At 45.3% G+C, this 19,934-nt stretch overlaps 1 protein-coding gene across 3 annotated transcripts in view; it reads left to right on the top strand.

Annotated features, from left to right (window-relative positions):
* Nucleotides 1–19,673, top strand: part of GNB2 (G protein subunit beta 2) — a 161,102-nt gene extending 141,429 nt beyond the window's left edge. For all 3 annotated transcript variants that reach the window (XM_069215625.1, XM_069215626.1, XM_069215624.1), the window contains exons 8-10: nucleotides 1,419–1,620; nucleotides 3,946–4,162; nucleotides 16,828–19,673. In XM_069215625.1, the coding sequence (XP_069071726.1) occupies nucleotides 1,419–1,620; nucleotides 3,946–4,162; nucleotides 16,828–16,934 (526 nt within the window). In that variant the 3' untranslated portion in view covers nucleotides 16,935–19,673. The remainder of the gene's footprint in view (nucleotides 1–1,418; nucleotides 1,621–3,945; nucleotides 4,163–16,827) is intronic.
* The last annotated feature ends 261 nt before the right edge of the window (nucleotides 19,674–19,934 follow it).

The raw sequence follows: 19,934 nt of genomic DNA, 5'->3' as shown, positions 1-19,934 counted from the left end.
CTTATTCGCAGGGCAGTAGTCATACTGGGATAGGTGGTTTTCTGGTGTTTCAGAGGAATTGGTTATCAGCATCATTGCAGAGCATTGAGCAAGTTCTCTGCCTCTACATATATTCTCTTGGTATGTATCCTTTTAACGTGGCCTAAGCGCATACTTTTTTTAATAACAACTCTTCTGATTGACAAGCATTGATGAATGTCCCGGTCTTGTCTGACTAAAATTCATAGGAGTCATTGAATGGCAGAATGGGAGTTGATCAGTCAGATTTTGTGTGTGCTCTCATACGGGGATGAAATTGAAACTGGGTGGTGTCCTGCAGTGAAGTATTTTATAGTATGTTTGTCTTGGGGCTCTACTTAGTTTCAAATATACAGTAATGAGTTTGGGTAGTTTGAGGTACCCCCAAATGGTTACCATTTTAGCACCATGAAAAGACCCCCATTAAAGTTAGTGTCTAATAAGGTCACAGCAGTTAGATGAAATCTGATTGTGTTTCAGCAGAGAGCTGCTTGTGCTGCTGTGCAGTGGCTTTACAAAGAGAGAGCAGCCAGTAGATCTGAGAGCCAGGGGGTAGATTAGCCGGAGCAACCCAAGCAAGAGCAGATGTTAATGGGTTGCAGGGGCCATACATCCCATCTGACCAGCAGCCGGCCCCAGGTGACCGTGTCTAGGGTAAAGCACTGTAATTGCAAATAGGACGTGCATCACCCACCCACTCGCCTGTCTGGATGCCTGGGCCAGCGACTGTACGTTTCTGGCTTTAAGGACACCCCATCTCTGATTGTGTCCCATCAGGCTTTTAAGCCCTGGTTTAGCGCTTTGCAGGGCTTGCTTGTGCAGTGTCTAGTGGGTTTCACCTTCATGACCGGGGCCAAAGCGGTGGCATGGGTGGGTCCCCAGAGGATGGAGGTACTTGAGTAGAGGTCTGGTGGCTGCGGCATGCTCTCTGAGCTAGAGCTGACGGCAGAGCCAGCGAGGGCACCGAAGGCCCCAGTGAAGCAGGACAAGCAGGGCATGGCTTTGCCTCCCGACAGTGACTGGAGACGGGATGTTGACCTGCTCTCTGACAGTGGAAGCTGCTGAACACAGCATAGAGGCACACACCCTTACCCTGCAGGAGGATACAGAGTGTGGATGTTAAGCCAAAATGCTAGAGTGACTGGCACTTCAGTGGTGCGTGAGGCCATGCACAGCGGCACCAGAGTCCTCTTGGAACAGTTTACATCTGTAGGTTGCTGTCTCTGGCAGTGGCCCTACTGATGCCATGTGTGGCCTGGTACAGAAGGACCCGGTAGTCCACAGAGTTCTGCACTATAGGCACTGCCTCCTTCTAAGGAGTACGGTGGGTGGTGGCACAGATGTAACCAGATAAGCTTGTTGTGAACCCTTTAAATGTCCGTCCTTGTTTGGTGTTGCAGCGCTTTATGGGACATCGAGACTGGGCAGCAGACCACCACTTTCACTGGCCACAGTGGGGATGTGATGAGCCTTTCCCTCGCACCGGACTTCCGGACCTTCGTCTCTGGGGCCTGCGATGCTTCCATCAAGCTCTGGGACATTCGGGACAGCATGTGCAGGCAGACCTTCACAGGCCACGAGTCCGACATCAACGCGGTCTGTGTAAGTATGGGGGAGATGTGGCGAGCGAAGCCCGTGTGAGGTGGTTCAATTGGGGGAGTAGGGGTGGGAGGGGGGTTTGATTGGGGGGGAGAGGGTGACAGACTGGGCGAGTGAGGCCGGTGGCAGTCACAGGGGGTCTGACTGGGCGAGTGAGGCCGGTGGCAGTCACATGGGGTCTGACGGGGCGAGCGAGGCCGGTGTGAGGCGCACAGGGGTCTGACGGGGCGAGCGAGGCCGGTGTGAGGCGCACGGGGGTCTGACGAGGCGAGCGAGGCCTGTGTGAGGTGCACTGGGTCGGAGGTGGCTAGTGAAGCCAGTTTGAGGTGCACAGGGTCTGACGGGGAGCGCAAGGCCAGTGTGGGTTGCATGGGGTCTGACGAGGTGAGCAATGTCAATGTGGGGTGCACAGGGGCAGAGGGGGTGAGTGAAGCCGGTGTGCGGTGCACAGGGTCGGTCCGATGGGACAAGTTAGGCCAGTGTGAGGCGCACTGGGTAAGACGGGGTTGAGCAAGGCCACCATTGTGTGTAGGGTGACCAGATTTTGAGGAGCAAAAACCGGGACAGGTCAGACGTAAAAGGACTAAAGACTTTACACTCACTTTTATATCTGGCATGTCCCGCTTTTTTTGCGTTGCTTTGTGAATGTGTCTCTGTACGTGTGTTTGTGTGTATACACACACACAGGCACACACATTTACAAGACTACACATATAAAATTAGGTATGGCTTGACCTCCCACCCTGCACCCCCCAACCCGACCCCACCCACCTCTCTCTGCTCCACACTCCGTTTCTCTGCTGGGAACCCACAGGGAACTGTGTTGCCTGACAGTAACAGATAAATTACTTAAATTATTGCATACGTTATAGGCGTCGGTTAAAGGAGAGAATACCTTTAACTTACGCTTCCCTAGATAATCTGACCATTGTCCCAAAAACCGGGACATTTGTTTAAAATTGAGAAGCGTCGGGACACCGGGACAGTGCTCTAAAAACCGGGACTGTCCGGGGAAATCCGGGACGTGTGGTCACTCTACCATTGTGAGGTGCAAAGGGGGTTGGGGGGTGGTCGTTGGGGCGTGTGAGGCTAGTGTGAGGTGCACAGGGGTAGATGGGACAAGTAAGGCAGGTGTAAGGTGCACGGGGGTCAGAAGGGACATGAGGCCCGTGTTTTACTTGGACATGAGTTTGCCAGGAGTGCACCCACACTGCTTTGTTTTGAGGGTCATCTGTTTTCTCAGTGAGGGGTCCACGTTGGTGCTTCTGGTTAGATTTGGGGTGCATTGCCAGAGCTGTGTTTGAGAACCAGAAAAGGCTTGTTGCTGCCTCCTGCCTGCATTGGGGTACAGTGGAGGAGGCGCTTCGGGGTGCCATAGTGCAGCGACTGGCGCTTCTTGTATCAGCACCGGGTTCTCCTTTCCCGGTTTCTGACCTTGAACCCCCTCCCAGGCCCTCTCCGCCTGTGTGTTTTGTTTGCGGACCCCATCACAGCTCTTAATGGCACTCTGTGCGACCCCCCCCCGGTCCGGCAGCCCCACTTAGCTTAATGTGCTTGTGAGCCTGCAGGGTGCTGAGCCCCGGTACTCGCAGCGAGGGTGGACACTGATGGCAGCCTTTTGTTGTGCCATCACCCGAGGGGCTTCCTGCTTCCCAAATGTGTGGCAGGGCGGGGGTGCATTTGCTGATTCCCTCTCTTTCTAATGCTTTTATGCGGTGCCTTTAGGGCGGTGAATGTTTTTAAACTGCAGAATGACATGGGGGAGCTAGTGAAGTCATTGGGCCTAGAAAACATTTCTTCCGGTTTTATCTTTTGAAATAACTCAAATCCGCCATATATCCCAGGCCCATGGGCTTGCATGATCCCAGTGATAAGCCTGACCTTGGGTTTACAGTGTAGCGCCAAACTGTGAAATCTTGGTAAGCGTTGAGCATCTGCACTGTTTGGCCTTGTTTGCACTGTATGCTACGGGTTTGTGGTGGGAAACTCCCCCCCCCCCCCCCCCCCCCCCCGTCATTTTAACGGCTAACTTCCAGGTGAGAATTATTGCTCTAAAGAAAGGCTGCCCTGTTGTTTGCTTTGAATTCTATTTCTACAGCAATGTTGGGTACACAATGGTTGGTTTGCAGCATGAAATCTCCTCTAGGTTCACATGCTGTGCATAATTCTGCCCTCTAGCACTTCGCATCTGTATCTAGAAAAGCTTTATGCTGCAACCCCACTGCTTCAGGCAAGTGAGGGGTTTCAAGGTCCTGACCCAAACCACCTGCATGTTGCTGCTTTGGCTGCTGGTGCCTGTTTAAGGAGCTCGGTTTGTCTTCCTTTCAGTTCTTCCCCAATGGAAACGCCTTCACCACCGGCTCCGACGACGCCACCTGCCGGTTGTTTGACCTGCGGGCTGACCAGGAGCTGATGATGTATTCCCACGACAACATCATATGCGGCATCACCTCCGTGGCGTTCTCCAAGAGTGGGCGACTCCTGCTGGCCGGCTACGATGACTTCAACTGCAATATCTGGGACTCTATGAAGGGCGACCGTGCAGGTAAAGGGCACCACCGAAGTGCAAAACGTGCAATGGTGATTAATCCGGCCCACTGGAATTATGCGGCGGCAGAGGATCAAATTATGCGGCAGGGTTAAGTAAATTATGCGGCAAGAAAAGGCAAATTACGCACCATAAGGCCTTTTGTGTTAGCATTACTTCATTATCTCAGCATTTTTAAACTTGGTAACACTTTGTGATCATTGGTTGCACTTCATTAGTAACAGTTTAAATCTCAAACATATCAATAAACAACAGATGGGTGATCGGTCCAGCTTTGGAAAGGGCCTTCTACTGCGTAGCAAAACGTCACATTTTTAGTAACTTTTGAACCGTTTGAGCTACAAATTTTTTTTGTTGTTGTTAAATTCTGCACATTTTGCGGCAGATGGATTATGTAGCAAATGCAGAAAATCTATAATCATGCGAAAATCGCAGCAGCCGCACAATTGCATCATTTCAGTGACCCTGATTGTAATGTTAACCAAAGCACAACAATTGCGCCACATTCAGCTGCAGCTCATGTTTCTTTCACCACAGGAGTTTTCTGAGCTGGTTTTCTCGAAAGCTTAGCTGGTTGTTATTGTATTGTATTGTAATAGTATGTTCGATGGCATGTGTAGCTGCAGATACACATTCTGTGCACAGTCCGCCGTCTGGTGTTGGGCTCGGAGTGTTACAAGTTGTTTTTCTTAGAAGAAGTCTTTTCGAGTCACGAGACCGAGGGACTCCTCCCCTTTCGGTTCCATTGCGCATGGGCGTCGACTCCATCTTAGATTGTTTTTTTTCCGCCATCGGGTTCGGACGTGTTCCTTTTCGCTCCGTGTTTCGGGTCGGAAAGTTAGTTAGAATCTCGGAAAAAATCGTCCATATTGTTTCGTTCGGTATTGGGTTAGTTAGAACAAATCGACACCGAATCTTAAAGAGCTCCGGTGGCCCTTCGGGGTAATTTCGATCCCCCGTCGGGGCCTGGTCGGCCCGACCGCTTGCAACTTCAAGATTGATGGAACGGACCCCGTTCCGCTTCTGTCCTAAATGCCATCACAAATATCCGTATACGGATCAGCATCTGGTCTGTAACTTGTGCCTGTCCCCGGAGCACAAGGAGGATACGTGTGAAGCCTGTCGAGCGTTTCGGTCGAGGAAGACGCTCAGAGACCGAAGAGCCAGAAGATTGCAAATGGCATCCACGCCGACAGGACAACATCGGTTCGAGGACGAAGAGGAAGCGTTCTCCATCCAAGAGTCGGATTCAGGGGAATCCGACGCCGAAGACATAACAACCGTGAGTAAGACGTTGAAAATTAGGACTCACGAAAAGTCCACAAAAGCCCAGGGGATGCCACTGCCAACAGGCCATGGCTTAACCCAAAAATTAGGTGACCGAGCCAAGGCACCGAAAAAGGGCATGCTGGTGTCGAAGTCATCCGACTCCAGTTGTGATACCGCCACACAGCAAACTCTGAGCCGAGACACCGGCTCCGAGACAATTCGGCGCAGAGACAGCGGCACCGAAGTTGTTCGGCACCGAGATACCACGCCGAAATCAAAGAAATCTTCTTCGGAGCCTAAAAAGTCTACCGAAAAGGTTTTGGTACCGAAAAAAGCCTCGGAACCGAAAATTAGTTCCTATACAGAGGAACAAGGACTAAACACCCAATTGCATAGATTTGGTGAAGAGCTTCAAACTGTAGAAACTGACTACACTCAAAGGAGGCTTCACATCCAGGAAGACACAGGGAAGATAACCACTCGTCCCCCAATTAGGATGAAAAGGAAACTTGTTTTCCAACAAGGGGACAAGCAACCACAAGCAAAGGTGGTAAAGAAAGTAACACCACCACCTTCTCCACCACAATCAACACATGCATCACCGGCGCAAACTCCACCACTAACGCACTCACCAGCTCATACCACAATGAGCCAGGATGATCCTGATGCATGGGGACCTCTACGACGCCCCAGTGTCTGACAATAGTCCAGACTCATATCCAACTAAACCGTCACCACCTGAGGGGACAGTACATCATATGCACAGGTGGTCGCAAGGGCAGCCGAATTCCACAATGTCTCACTACATTCGGAACCTATTGAGGATGACTTTCTCTTTAACACCCTGTCCTCCACCCATAGCCAGTATCAAAGCCTTCCCATGCTCCCAGGAATGCTAAGGCACTCAAAACAAATATTTCAGGAGCCAGTTAAAGGCAGAGCCATAACTCCAAGGGTGGAGAAAAAATATAAGGCACCTCCCACAGACCCAATATTTATTACAACACAACTAACACCGGACTCAGTAGTTGTGGGGGCAGCTCGTAAAAGAGCCAACTCTCAGACATCAGGCGACGCACCACCTCCAGACAAGGAGAGCCGCAAATTTGATGCAGTGGGAAAAAGAGTTGCAGCACAAGCAGCAAATCAGTGGCGTATCGCCAACTCGCAAGCACTCTTGGCAAGATACGACGGGGCTCATTGGGATGAAATGCAACATCTCATCGAACACCTTCCCAAGGAGTTCCAAAAAAGAGCGCAACAAGTGGTGGAAGAGGGACAAAGTATCTTGAACAATCAGATACGGTCTTCCATGGATGCAGCTGATACAGCTGCAAGGACAATAAACACTGCAGTCACAATACGGAGGCACGCTTGGCTGCGCACTTCTGGGTTCAAACCCGAAATCCAACAGGCTGTGCTCAATATGCCGTTTAATGAACAGCAATTGTTTGGGCCGGAGGTAGACTCTGCCATTGAAAAACTAAAAAAGGACACCGATACAGCCAAAGCCATGGGCACACTCTACTCCCCGCAGAGCAAAGGCACATTTCGGAAGACACCTTTTAGGGGAGGGTTTCGGGGTCAACCCACAGAAACCAACACTTCACAAACAAGACCACCTACCTACCAGGGTCAATATCAAAGGGGAGGTTTTCGGGGACAATATAGAGGAGGCCAATTCCCAAGAAGTAGGGGAAAATTTCAAGGTCCCAAAACCCCTCAAAATAAACAGTGACTCACAAGTCACACAACCCCAGCACACAACACCAGTGGGGGGAAGACTAAGCCAATTCTACGAATCTTGAGTAGAAATAACAACAGACACTTGGGTCTTAGCAATTATCCAACATGGCTATTGCATAGAATTTCACAAATTCCCTCCAAACGTCCCACCGAAAACACACAATATGTCAAAACAGCATATAGATCTTCTAGGACTAGAAGTTCAAGCATTACTACAAAAGGACGCAATAGAATTAGTACCAAGCCTACAGAAAAACACAGGAGTTTACTCACTGTATTTTCTAATACCAAAGAAGGACAAAACTCTGAGACCAATACTAGATCTCAGAACACTAAATACCTACATCAAATCAGACCACTTTCACATGGTCACATTACAAGACGTTATCCCACTGCTCAAACAGCATGACAACATTAGACCTAAAGGATGCGTATTTCCACATACCGATACATCCTTCCCACAGGAAATACCTAAGGTTCGTATTCAAAGGAATACATTACCAATTCAAAGTGTTGCCATTCGGAATAACAACTGCGCCAAGAGTCTTTACAAAATGCCTGGCAGTAGTAGCTGCACATGTCAGAAGGCAGCAAATACACGTGTTCCCTTACTTAGACGACTGGTTAATCAAGACCAACACGCTAACAAGGTGTTCACGTCACACAAAGTATGTCATACAGACCCTTCACAAGCTGGGTTTCTCCATCAACTATGCAAAGTCACACCTTTTGCCGTGTCAAACACAGCAATACTTAGGAGCGACAATCAACACAACAGAAGGGATAGCCACTCCAAGTCCACAAAGGGTCCAAACATTTCACAAGGTGATACAGGCCATGTATCCAACGCAAAAGATACAAGCAAAAATGGTATTAAAACTCCTAGGCATGATGTCTTCATGCAGAGCCATTGTCCCAAACGCAAGATTGCACATGCGGCCCTTACAACAATGCCTAGCATCACAATGGTCACATGCACAGGGTCAACTTCTAGATCTGGTGTTGATAGACCGCCAAACATACATCTCGCTTCTATGGTGGAACAGTACAAATTTAAACAAAGGGCGGCCTTTCCAAGACCCAGTGCCAACATACGTGATAACAACAGATGCTTCCATGACAGGGTGGGGAGCACACCTCAATCAACACAGCATTCAAGGACAATGGGACGTACATCAAAAGAAGTTTCACATAAATCACTTAGAACTGTTAGCAGTATTTCTAGCGTTGAAAGCATTTCAACCCATGATAACCCACAAATACATTCTTGTCAAAACAGACAACATGACAACAATGTATTTAAACAAACAGGGGGGGACACACTCGACACAGTTGTGTCTCCTAACACAAAAAATATGGCATTGGGCAATTCACAACCACATTCGCCTAATAGCACAATTTATTCCAGGGATCCAGAACCAGCTAGCAGACAATCTCTCTCGGGATCCCCAACAAGTCCACGAATGGGAAATTCACCCCCAAATACTGAACACTTACTTTCAAATTTGGGGAACACCTCAAATAGATCTATTTGCAACAAAAGAAAATGCAAAATGCCAAAACTTCACATCCAGGTTCCCACACCATCAATCCCAAGGCAATGCTCTATGGATGAATTGGTCAGGGATATTTGCGTACGCTTTTCCCCCTCTCCCTCTCCTTCCATATCTAGTAAACAGATTGAGTCAAAACAAACTCAAACTCATACTAATAGCACCAACATGGGCAAGACAACCTTGGTATACAACACTACTAGACCGGTCAGTAGTACCTCATGTCAAGCTACCCAACAAACCAGATCTGTTAACACAACACAAACAACAGATCAGGCATCCAAACCCAGCATCGCTGAATCTAGCAATTTGGCTCCTGAAATCCTAGAATTTGGACACTTAGACCTCACACAAGAGTGTATGGAGGTCATAAAACAAGCTAGAAAGCCTTCCACTAGACACTGCTATGCAAATAAATGGAAAAGATTTGTTTGTTACTGCCATAATAATCAAATTCAACCATTGCACGCATCTCCAAAAGATGTAGTAGGATATTTACTACATTTACAAAAATCAAATCTAGCTTTCTCTTCCATAAAGATACATCTCCCCACAATATCTGCTTACCTGCAGATTCCTCATTCAACTTCCCTATTTAGAATACCTGTCATTAAAGCGTTTATGGAAGGCCTAAAAAGAGTATTATACCACCAAGGACACCTCCTGTTCCTTCATGGAACCTCAACATTGTCTTAACAAGGCTCATGGGTCCACCTTTAGAACCCATGCATTCTTGTGAAATGCAATACTTAACGTGGAAAGTTGCATTTCTCATTGCCATCACATCTCTAAGAAGAGTGAGTGAGATTCAGGCATTTACCATACAAGAACCATTTATTCAGATACACAAGAATAAAGTAGTTCTAAGAACAAATCCAAAATTCTTACCAAAGGTTATTTCACCGTTCCACTTAAATCAAACAGTAGAATTACCAGTGTTCTTCCCACAGCCAGATTCCGTAGCTGAAAGAGCACTACATACATTAGACATCAAGAGAGCACTAATGTAGTACATTGACAGAACAAAACAAATTAGGAAGACAAAACAACTATTTATTGCCTTTCAAAAACCTCATACAGGAAATCCAATTTCAAAACAAGGCATTGCCAGGTGGATAGTTAAGTGTATTCAAACCTGCTATCTTAAAGCAAAGAGAGAGCTGCCTATTACACCAAAGGCACACTCAACCAGAAAGAAAGGGGCTACCATGGCCTTTCTAGGAAATATTCCAATGAACGAAATATGTAAGGCAGCAACATGGTCTACGCTCATACATTTACCAAGCACTACTGTGTAGATGTGTTAGCTGCACAACAAGCCACAGTAGGTCAGGCTGTACTAAGAACATTATTTCAAACTACTTCAACTCCTACAGGCTGAACCACCGCTTTTGGGGAGATAACTGCTTACTAGTCTATGCACAGCATGTGTATCTGCAGCTACACATGCCATCGAACGGAAAATGTCACTTACCCAGTGTACATCTGTTCGTGGCATGAGTCGCTGCAGATTCACATGCGCCCACCCGCCTCCCCGGGAGCCTGTAGCCGTTTAGAAGTAGATCTTAAACAATTGTACATTTGTAAATATATTACTTTAACCTTTATTATGTACATACGTATTCATTCCATTGCATGGGCACTATGACTAACATACACAACTCCTACCTCACCCTCTGCGGGGAAAACAATCTAAGATGGAGTCGACGCCCATGCGCAATGGAACCGAAAGGGGAGGAGTCCCTCGGTCTCGTGACTCGAAAAGACTTCTTCGAAGAAAAACAACTTGTAACACTCCGAGCCCAACACCAGACGGCGGACTGTGCACAGCATGTGAATCTGCAGCGACTCATGCCACGAACAGATGTACACTGGGTAAGTGACATTTTCCTTATATAGCACTTACTAACCCTTACGAGGCGTCGAAGCGCTTTTCGCCGAGTAGCACGCTACTCCGGAACCCAAAATGAATTAGTGGTGGATTAGTATAGGGAAATATGAGTACAGTTTTAGTATTATTATGAGTTAATTTGAGCTGCGGATATGTCAGTTTGTTAGTTGGATTGACTGGAGTAATGGAGGGGTGGAGGGGGAAAGAATCCAGAAGTGTTAATTGGGAGTTTATAATAATAGGATTTAGGCTTGGGATGAGTAAAGGGGGGATGGAGGAGAAAAGAGTCCGGGGAAAGGGTTACGGAGATCTTAGTAGCAGGGGGGGTTTGGATGAGTTAAAGGTAAGATAAATGAGAGAGAATTTAGTAGGGTTGTTTGGATATTATGCGTTTATTGAATGAGAGATACGTCTACTTTAACATATTTTCAAATCTACACAAAGTCAATAGGAGAAAGCGCTAAATTCCGTTAAACAAGCTTTTATGTTAACATTATTCACAAGGAGAGGTTCTAAATAAATACACAACTGATGCTTGTGCTCAAGTCGAGGTAGGCATAGCCTCTTCATCCTCGGTTTTCTTTGCAAACTGCACTGGTACTACTCCCATCTTCAGAAGTGCTGTCACGTCTGTGTATTCTGCTCCAGCTTTAGCACTGGTTTCACTTGGTAAATGGCATTTTCTTTTTTCAATTGGTGCTGGTGTGAAATTCACCATTTTACAGACTGCAGCACCTAGCGACCCTTCCTAGAATATAGTATACTATACCAATGCAAGTAGGGAGTCATAAATCACATTACATTCAACGAGGGAGAAAAATGAAACAATGTTAGAGATGCTCTAAGACACTCAACTTTTATTTTCAGTCTACCCTGTGTACCTATCGATAGAAGAGGGGAGAGAGAGACGGCGAGAGATACGCTGCATCATGGTAGAGTCTCTTGCAGACAGGCACAGAGTGTAGAATATTCCATATAATAGAGAGGCCCAGGCTCTCAGTATATACAAAATACTGTATGGGATTGAGAGACCCAGTGAAAAAGGTGCACTGTGTAAATTATCCTAAACCACAGAGATTGCTGTCCAGACAGAGGTGCAGTGTCCCACATATTAGAAACTGCAGTCCAGGCAGCGATACATCGAGTGCGTGCTGAATAAGTTGTACGATCACTAGGCGAAAGCTCAGCAAATTGTAAATTATCTATTATATTGTTCAGCAAGAGTCAACAGTGGCTGAAGACATAGCTACTTTTTGAAATATAATGGCACCAGCACTATGATTGTGCAATTATTAGTGTGTTTCCTTCATCTAGGAACTGTCCATGTAAAGAAACAGGTGGCACTGGCAAAGAAAGCACAAGAGGGCCTAGTAGGAAAACGTGACTAGCAATGTGGAGTCACATGAAGAAATAGAAAGAAAACAGTGTGCATTCAGCTATATTGGGAATGAGAATTCATAATGTTTTTGTGAAGGTATTACATTAGTGCGTAGTTCTAACTTCAGTTGCTTATAGGGCCCATCAAGATTTTCTAATAGAAAATAGGGCTGCTTTATGACACAGATTGAGGCTGACTGGCCTTGTGAGAAATGTAATATATTTCTCAATAGACCCCTGTTTCTGAGAAGCAAGGCATAATCTGGAAACATATTATCTGAATGAGGATTTCAGTGGCAGTGGACAAGGTAATGAGGATGGTCATGCGTGTAGCCATGTCCCTAGGAAGGAGCGAAGACCAGTTAGCGATGAACACTAAGGCTGTCAAAACTAGGCTCTAAAACTACCAAGCCTGAAAAGCGGCTACCTGTTGGTATTCCTCTTGAGGCAGGATTTTATTCTTCTCTTGGATACTTGGATACTTCAGTCAGGATTTTATTCTTCTCTTGGATACTTACTGACAAATTACCACCAAATGAGTAATCCTTGGTTGTAGCACAATGTAAGGTATCTACCCAAGGACACATCTTGTAGCCTGTTTCATCTTTTAGGCTCCATATATTTAAGGAGTAACACGGACATATGAGCATTTAAGATTTCCCTAGGTCTCATCTCTGCAGCTTGTGAGCGTAAGCCTTCAATGAAAGGCAGCAAAAAGCTGTACTGAATCACAGAGGCGTCTACATGGTCAAAGATAATCACTGACTAATTGGAGAGGTAGCTAGGTTCTGAATGTTTTAGTGGAGAGTGACTTCGCTGTTATGTAGTGTTCTTTAAAGAGATGTCTTCAGCTTTTTTTTGTTTAATTGCAGTTGGGTTGGGACAGTCCCCGTGGATATCAGAATGTCACTACAGATCTTGGATGTATCAATAGAGGAGGCCTTTAGCCTTGGTGTTTTTTTTTTCCTTATCCTCTGAGCTGCCCTTTGTGAATACTTACACTTTTACACTTTTTTTTAATTGCTTGGAATTCTGTACATTCTTTATTGCCGGCAAGACCACAGAGCTTCCTCCTCGTCACTTATTGTTTCTCTTTACGTAATGTGACTTGAACCTCGTTTGCCTCTGTCCTAGAAACAGCTTTGGATGTTTTTGTGTAGTCCTATAAGAACAACACATACACGTAAATAAGTGGCTTTGGGTCAGCCCACCTTATCCATTGTTCTGGTCAACGTTTTGCTTCCGTCCATCACAACCTACAGCCTGGGACAGTGTCCGCTCCCTTCAGCCATTGAAGGGGCTGCGAGTTATGTTTTTAAACATTTTTGTTCCCTTATTGATTGTTTACATCCATGTAAAAAATGCATTTTAATGTCATGGCTTGTAGTAAAATACTTCATTTTGCCAAATATTGATTTCCATTTTTTTTTTTAGCCATCCTTCTGTGTTTCAGCTAAATTAACACCAACAGTACTTTTTCTTAGTGCCAGTAAGAATCTTACATACATTCACATGCTTGAATCATCATGGGCCTTGAGCTGGGAGTCCCACGGTAACTATAGAGAGCAGTGCAATGTTAGAGGCAGAAAAACTTGAACATAGTCAGTGAATTAGCCTCATCCACATCTTTTTAACTATCCAAACTTCAGCCAATCAGCATAGCACTTCACACTTCCACACCCTGTCATTCTAGCTGTGATTTCTACCATGTGTTGTGGGTTAATAGAGTTCCCAGAGATTTTCTCACTCAGTCAGAATAGTTAGCTATTTTTGCTTATTTCATAATTTCTGAGAGATTACCCACCATCTCCAAGCCTTTTTTAAGATGCAAAACTTAAATATAACTGAATTCTCTAAAGACTTTTTAGACCATGTGGAACCTGTGACAGGAAGAGCCTTCACTCTGAAGGGCCTCATAAGTTCTGCATATATTGTTTGTCTTGACCACAAGGCGTATGATTGCAAAATAAGTAAATTTTCAACAAAAACCGGGAATGACCAAGAGGGTAGCCTTTGACTATAGCTCTAAAAAAAAAAAAAAAAATTCACTTCTTAAGAGGCAAGAGTATTTCAAAGACTTGATAAAAAAGTGCTGAAAAGAGTTAATTCACAGAAGGGAAAAATGAACTTCAGAAGGAAAATTCACTACTTTTAAAGAAACCTCAAAGGAAAATTCACAAAATCTGTGAGCAAAACTGAGGTCACCCGTGAGGTAGTCATTTTGACTGAAAACATCCCCTTGAATCCATCCACAAGCCGTCCACTTAACAACCCACACCTAAAAGATCTCTGAGGAATCTGATCCAAAAATGAAAACGTGCTGGCTACCATCAGTGTCTTGGTTGATGTAGACTACCTTGTCGACAACGGAAGGCTAAGAGCCAATGACCAACCATGGCTTTTGGAAAAACATAGTTGATGACCACAGCACATCAACCATGGCTCTTGGAAAAACATAGTTGATGACCACACCACTGATGGAGTATGCCAAACACTTCGACTGCTTCTGATGGATATTTATAACTGAAGGTTCCTCCCCTTCAGAATAACCCCAGGCACCAGACTGGATCAAGAAGATTTGTTCAGCCTAGCATTTACGTGCCAGTCGGTGGTGGTGTGTGGCTCAGCGTCAACATCGTTCTGCTTTGTAAGTGGCAACCATAGCCGCATATAAGAGCCACCCTAAATAACTGACACTGGTTCCTTTCTTTTTGCTACCTCTCGCTGGATCCAGAGCTAGCTTCTAACTTTTTCTGGTCTGTTGAAGAGTATTTTTTTTTTTTTTTTTTTTTTTCCCCCTCAAGATAATTTTCTGGTATGCAAAGGAACATGCTGCCTCCATAAAACTACATGGTTTAAACTGTGTAAGGACTAACTCAGCTGGTATCAGTGACTCATCCACATGAGGTCAACCTCTGACATTTGGGTTCGGCCACAACTCCAGGTCATACGAGGAATGTGCCTTTGTGAATACAAGGGAATCAAGGATTGCAAAGCCAAGCTGTACATTGCTGTACACCAAAGGAAGTCGCACAAGGACGAGGTCATTGTTGCGGTTCGAGTCTTTGGGTAAGTATAAGTCAAAGAAGAAGCACAAGAACGCAGAGTGGGACTTGGCCCAGTCTCATGACCCTCCTTATGAGAAGTCTTGGGGATGTCAGGGTGCCCCCGGTCACACTCCTAGTCCCCTGCCACAGAGCCTTTTTCGCAGTGGATTCCAATGCACCCAGAATTTCCGGGGCCATTGGTGAGTGCAACAGATTAAGGCTTTTAAGGAATCCTTGTTGCAAGTCTTTGGCACACTAACAGTTCCCTCTAGCACACCTTCAAGCCCCACGGATCCGCAGAGGCGTCCAGGCTATGGTTGCCCAACTATGTTGAGAGAATTGTTCCAAACATTGCATCATCTGCCAGCTAGCCACAGTTTTAAGAGGAAATTTCTTTAGTCGATGCAGAGCTTATGTAGCTACCGCCTCACGTGCTAAGCACAGAGCACGTCCCTTGTGTGCATAGGTTTCTAGTGTGTGATGCTGTTAGTGTGGCCCCGTAACAGGATCAGGGGGCAGGTTGGACAGAATCGCCAAACTGTTGTTTTGTTCTATTACCTAGCTATAACATCCCTATAACCTTTTTGTTTTTCAGTTGATATATAAATATTATACACAATGAAACAAATATATACTCCCATTTTGACCCCTCTATTACTACTTGAATAACACATAAATAAGTCTGTGGTGATCCAGGTATTGTTATTTGTATTATGGCACCATCCGACAGCTGTACGATCTGTCTGCTGACCCATTCACATGAAATATAACTCGTAAATTGTGAACCATTGTCTTGATCTTGTGGATCCTACCAAAAATCTAAAGTGTTAGCAATGGACATAGAAATATGGTGCTTTTGTCCGACCTGTACCCATCCTATTAAATTATCGGTCTAACAGCTTGTACTATGTAGATACATGCGTAAGTCACAATAGGGCAACCCAGTCCACCCTCAGCAGATGGGTACATAAAGCCAACAGCACAAACGCCCAAAGGAGCTGTTTTAGAAAAAAATTCAAACCTACATTAGATGATTGGTTGAGTAGCTCCAGTCAGTGGAATCATAAACGAGACCAAATAATAGAAAATAGTAAGAGGCCTACTCAATGCTTGCATTCTGATAAATATTTATATATTAATGTAAGCATACAGTCTTTAAAAGCCAATTAAAATCACTAAGGGCCTGATTTAAGTATTGGCGGATGGGTTACTCTGTCACAACTTTGACGGATATCCCGTCTGCCGAAACTCCCATAGGAAATAATGGGAGTTAGATTTTGGCAGATGGGATATCCATTGCTTTTGATGGAGTACCGTTTCCAGCAATATCAAAATCATGCCCTATGTTTTTTTCTATCTTGTTTTGAAACCTGCACCTTGCTGTTAGCCGATTGTTCAGCTACTGTCCCCACAGCAATTTGATGCGCATGTTAACTTCATATTTAAAAGAAGTGCCTCTGGCCTTTCCATTTGACAACTTATGTCCATGGAACCTTTGGATTTTGTGCAGACCTAAGGGTCTTATTCAATTTTTTCTGTCCTGAACAAGGTCTCAAAGTTTTGATCTCTTAGGAGAGACCCTTCACTTCAATCTTTACAATTTAGATCAATGGTTGCTCTCAATAACACAAGGTCTATTTTGAATAAAACACTCATGAAGTACTTTACAACCTAGTTTTGCTTGTAGTGTCTGTGATGATGCAAGAAAAGTGTATTGTACTGTTTGGTAAGATTTGTGATTTTGCTAGCCAGTCTTGACCCGTCTTTTCCTTTACGTAGGAGTTCTTGCTGGCCATGACAACAGGGTGAGCTGCCTGGGAGTGACAGATGACGGCATGGCAGTAGCGACCGGCTCTTGGGACAGCTTTCTGAAAATATGGAACTAGCCAGGACTGGAGTGGAGAACAAAGAAAACACACCCTATGTGGGTTCTGGCGTTCGCGATGCATCGATCTAAAGTATTCAACAACAAAAAGGAAGGAGAAAAAAATAATTAAAAAATAAACTTTCCACAAAAAAATTACACAAAAAAATTTAGAAAATGAAAACGGGGTGGCATGGTGAATGGGTCCAAGAAAGAGGTGCCCTCTCACTGCCTGACAGGTAAACAAGCCCCCTTCCCAACACACACCCGTCTCTCCTGTGATTTTACAGGAGAAGAAAAAAAGTTTAAAAAAAAAAAAAGTATTGCTAAGCTTCTTGTATAAGTAGCAAATATTGACGGGGGGTTGGTTAAGGCAGGCATCTCGACCGGACAACAGTTACGTTTTGGTCCGTCTCCAGCTAGTGCTGGCTAGCATCGAAGTAAGCGCATCACTGTTTTTAGATTAATTTTCTTCCTTTTTGAGGGGTGGGCGGATGGGTGGGGCGGGAGGTTATTGCCCGAGTAGCATCTGTTCTTTTGTGGGTGGGTGGGGAGACAGGAGCACTACGATGCAAATTGGACTGGTGGGTGTAACATTTGACCTGCTGACTGGTTTCTTTACTCGGTATCACTATTTTTGAGATCATTGTGTGCAAGGTTGGACACAGCAAGGCACCTGTTCATCAAACTTACCTGCCCACTTATGCCCATTAACTTGCACCCATGAAGATGCAATCCCCTGCACGTGTGCACAGACCCTGTATTTGATTGCAATTGCATATGGCCCTTGGTCTCAACTTGACACTCATAGGGCTGTTTGTGCTCGTAGAGCCCCTTTGTTTCAAGAAGACGCGTGGTTGTAGCATCTGTCCGGTCAGTTCAAGTCAAACGGTTAGATTATTTCATGTGCGGAGATGCACCATTGGTGGTTTCCTTTGAGGACAGCAAGTTGCTATGGACCAGTCGTTAAATTGCACTTCTTTTCCCCCCAGACCTTTTCCTGATCAGGATTTTTAATATTGAGTTTGCATCAGGCATGCATTCTTCTGGAAATCGTCACTGCTTCCTTCAGCATCTCATCTTGGGGGTTAAACTATTTCTCCCTTTGAAAAGGGGTTTGGTGTGCTGCCTTACTATTTCTATTTAGGTATATTCATCCTTTGCATTAGAAACCTGATCAGCATGGTGCAAAGTAGCAAATTAAGAACTATGGTTTAATACATGTTGGGCCTTCCAGTCAGTGGTCTGTATCCACTTGCCGCAGTGTGGCCAGGATCTGTGTTTAGTAGATTTTTTTTTTTTTTTTTTTTTTCTGAGAAAGGGCACTCACTGTCTGTGCACTCGCCTGAATGTCAACCACCTGTGCATCTCAGCTGCCCTGTGCTGCTGACTCCCCTCTTCTGCACTGTCCCTCGTGACCCCTGGGCTTTTGTGTGAATGTGCCCACAATGCACATACTGCAAATTATGCCAGAAGAAGAAACTGTGTGGCATTAGATCAAGCTCTCCGGCTGGGGAGAATGGGAAGGCATAGAGAGACCCAAAAAGTATTGATAATCCTGTATCCTTTTCCTCTTTGACATGCCTTTTCTGAGGGGCAAGGATAAGTTCCAAGAGTAACTGCCTCAAAATATACCCAAGGCCAGAGAGACTTCATGGGCGTGCTGGAGCTACCATGCAGGAGTCTTGGCCTTTGGCCCTTGTGCTCTGGAACCATATACCTTCCCCCTACCTCTTGATCCACCTTTTCAAGCTGTCCCTGTGAGCTAAGCATGGTCCGTTTTACGACCATTGTGGCAGATCGGAAGGGCCATTAAACGGACTGAAAGCCATAGAGCGAATCGTAGTGCAATGGTTTTTGGTCACTTGTCGTTAAATGCAAGGCTCGGGCGATTGAATCCTTACTAGGCCTTTGCGATTGGTTGGTGTACATTTGAATGAGGTGGTAGTTTGGTTCTGGTTCACATGGGGAAAGTGTCCTGATCACCAGTCCTCTTTCACTATTGACGCACCGTGGGATGGGCTTGAAGCCATAAAGTTCGTACACCCCTTCCTTTTAATTGGGCCGCTGAGGAGGCGGTCATGGCATCGGGCTCTGCAGGAAGAGGGGATGAGGAGCTCACCACTGCATCCTGCAATTTTATCACCTTTAGAAGTACTGAAGGCTTGCCACTCTGGGGTGCCACTCTGGCCCCTCTTAACAGCAGTGGCATTATTTTACGAAAAAAGACCTACGTTGGGGTCAACCACACGTGGCAAACTACTGTCTTGCATGGGCACCACCTGAGGAGTCTGGTGGTTCCTCTTCTGCCGAAGAAAAGATGCTGTTAAAATCATGTTGTGAATTTACGACACCCAGACCAGCATGAGTCTGATTGACAGTAGGTAGTTGGGGAGTACCTGTTTGGTGTTTAACTTCGTTCCAGCACCTAACACCATGGTTTGAGGTTAGATGAAATGCCTGTAGTCCCTGCCCAGTGCCCATGACCTCTGTGGGCTAAAATCTCTTTGTGGGGTGGGAGGGGGGCCTTTTGTTTTTTAACTTTTTATTTTAATTATTATTTGGAAGCCTGCTATTGTATGTTGGCTTCCGTCCTGTCCCCCTCTTTCATTTTGTTTTGTATGTATATATATATACCGAGGTTTGTACACAGTGAATGGCTGACTGTAACATTTGTGTTATTGTAAAAGAAGACGGAAACAAAAATCCTTGTTCTCTTTATTTTGTTTTCCTTTTAAAGAAAAAAAGAAATGAAAAATTATTTGCTGTCTGCGCTTTTATTTTGACCTGTGATTGTGGTGCCAGATTTGAGTAACTGTGACTGGTAGAGTGCGCTTTTGAGGTGCCTGGTGCACTTTTACATACTGGACGCAGAATGTTGTATAAACCAACATATAAATGGTTGTCGTAAGCAAGGAACTGAATGCCTTGGATTTAAAGGAGGAGGGACGAAGTGGAGGTAAATGATGTACGCATGATTATACAAGTTGAAAAATAACGCCAATGGCCATGAATTGGTACA

This window comes from Pleurodeles waltl, chromosome 12 (assembly GCF_031143425.1).
Source record: "Pleurodeles waltl isolate 20211129_DDA chromosome 12, aPleWal1.hap1.20221129, whole genome shotgun sequence".
In the NCBI taxonomy this organism is placed as follows: Eukaryota; Metazoa; Chordata; class Amphibia; order Caudata; family Salamandridae; genus Pleurodeles; species Pleurodeles waltl.
Note: the sequence above shows the minus strand (reverse complement) of the source record. Positions and strands in the feature narration are given on the sequence as shown.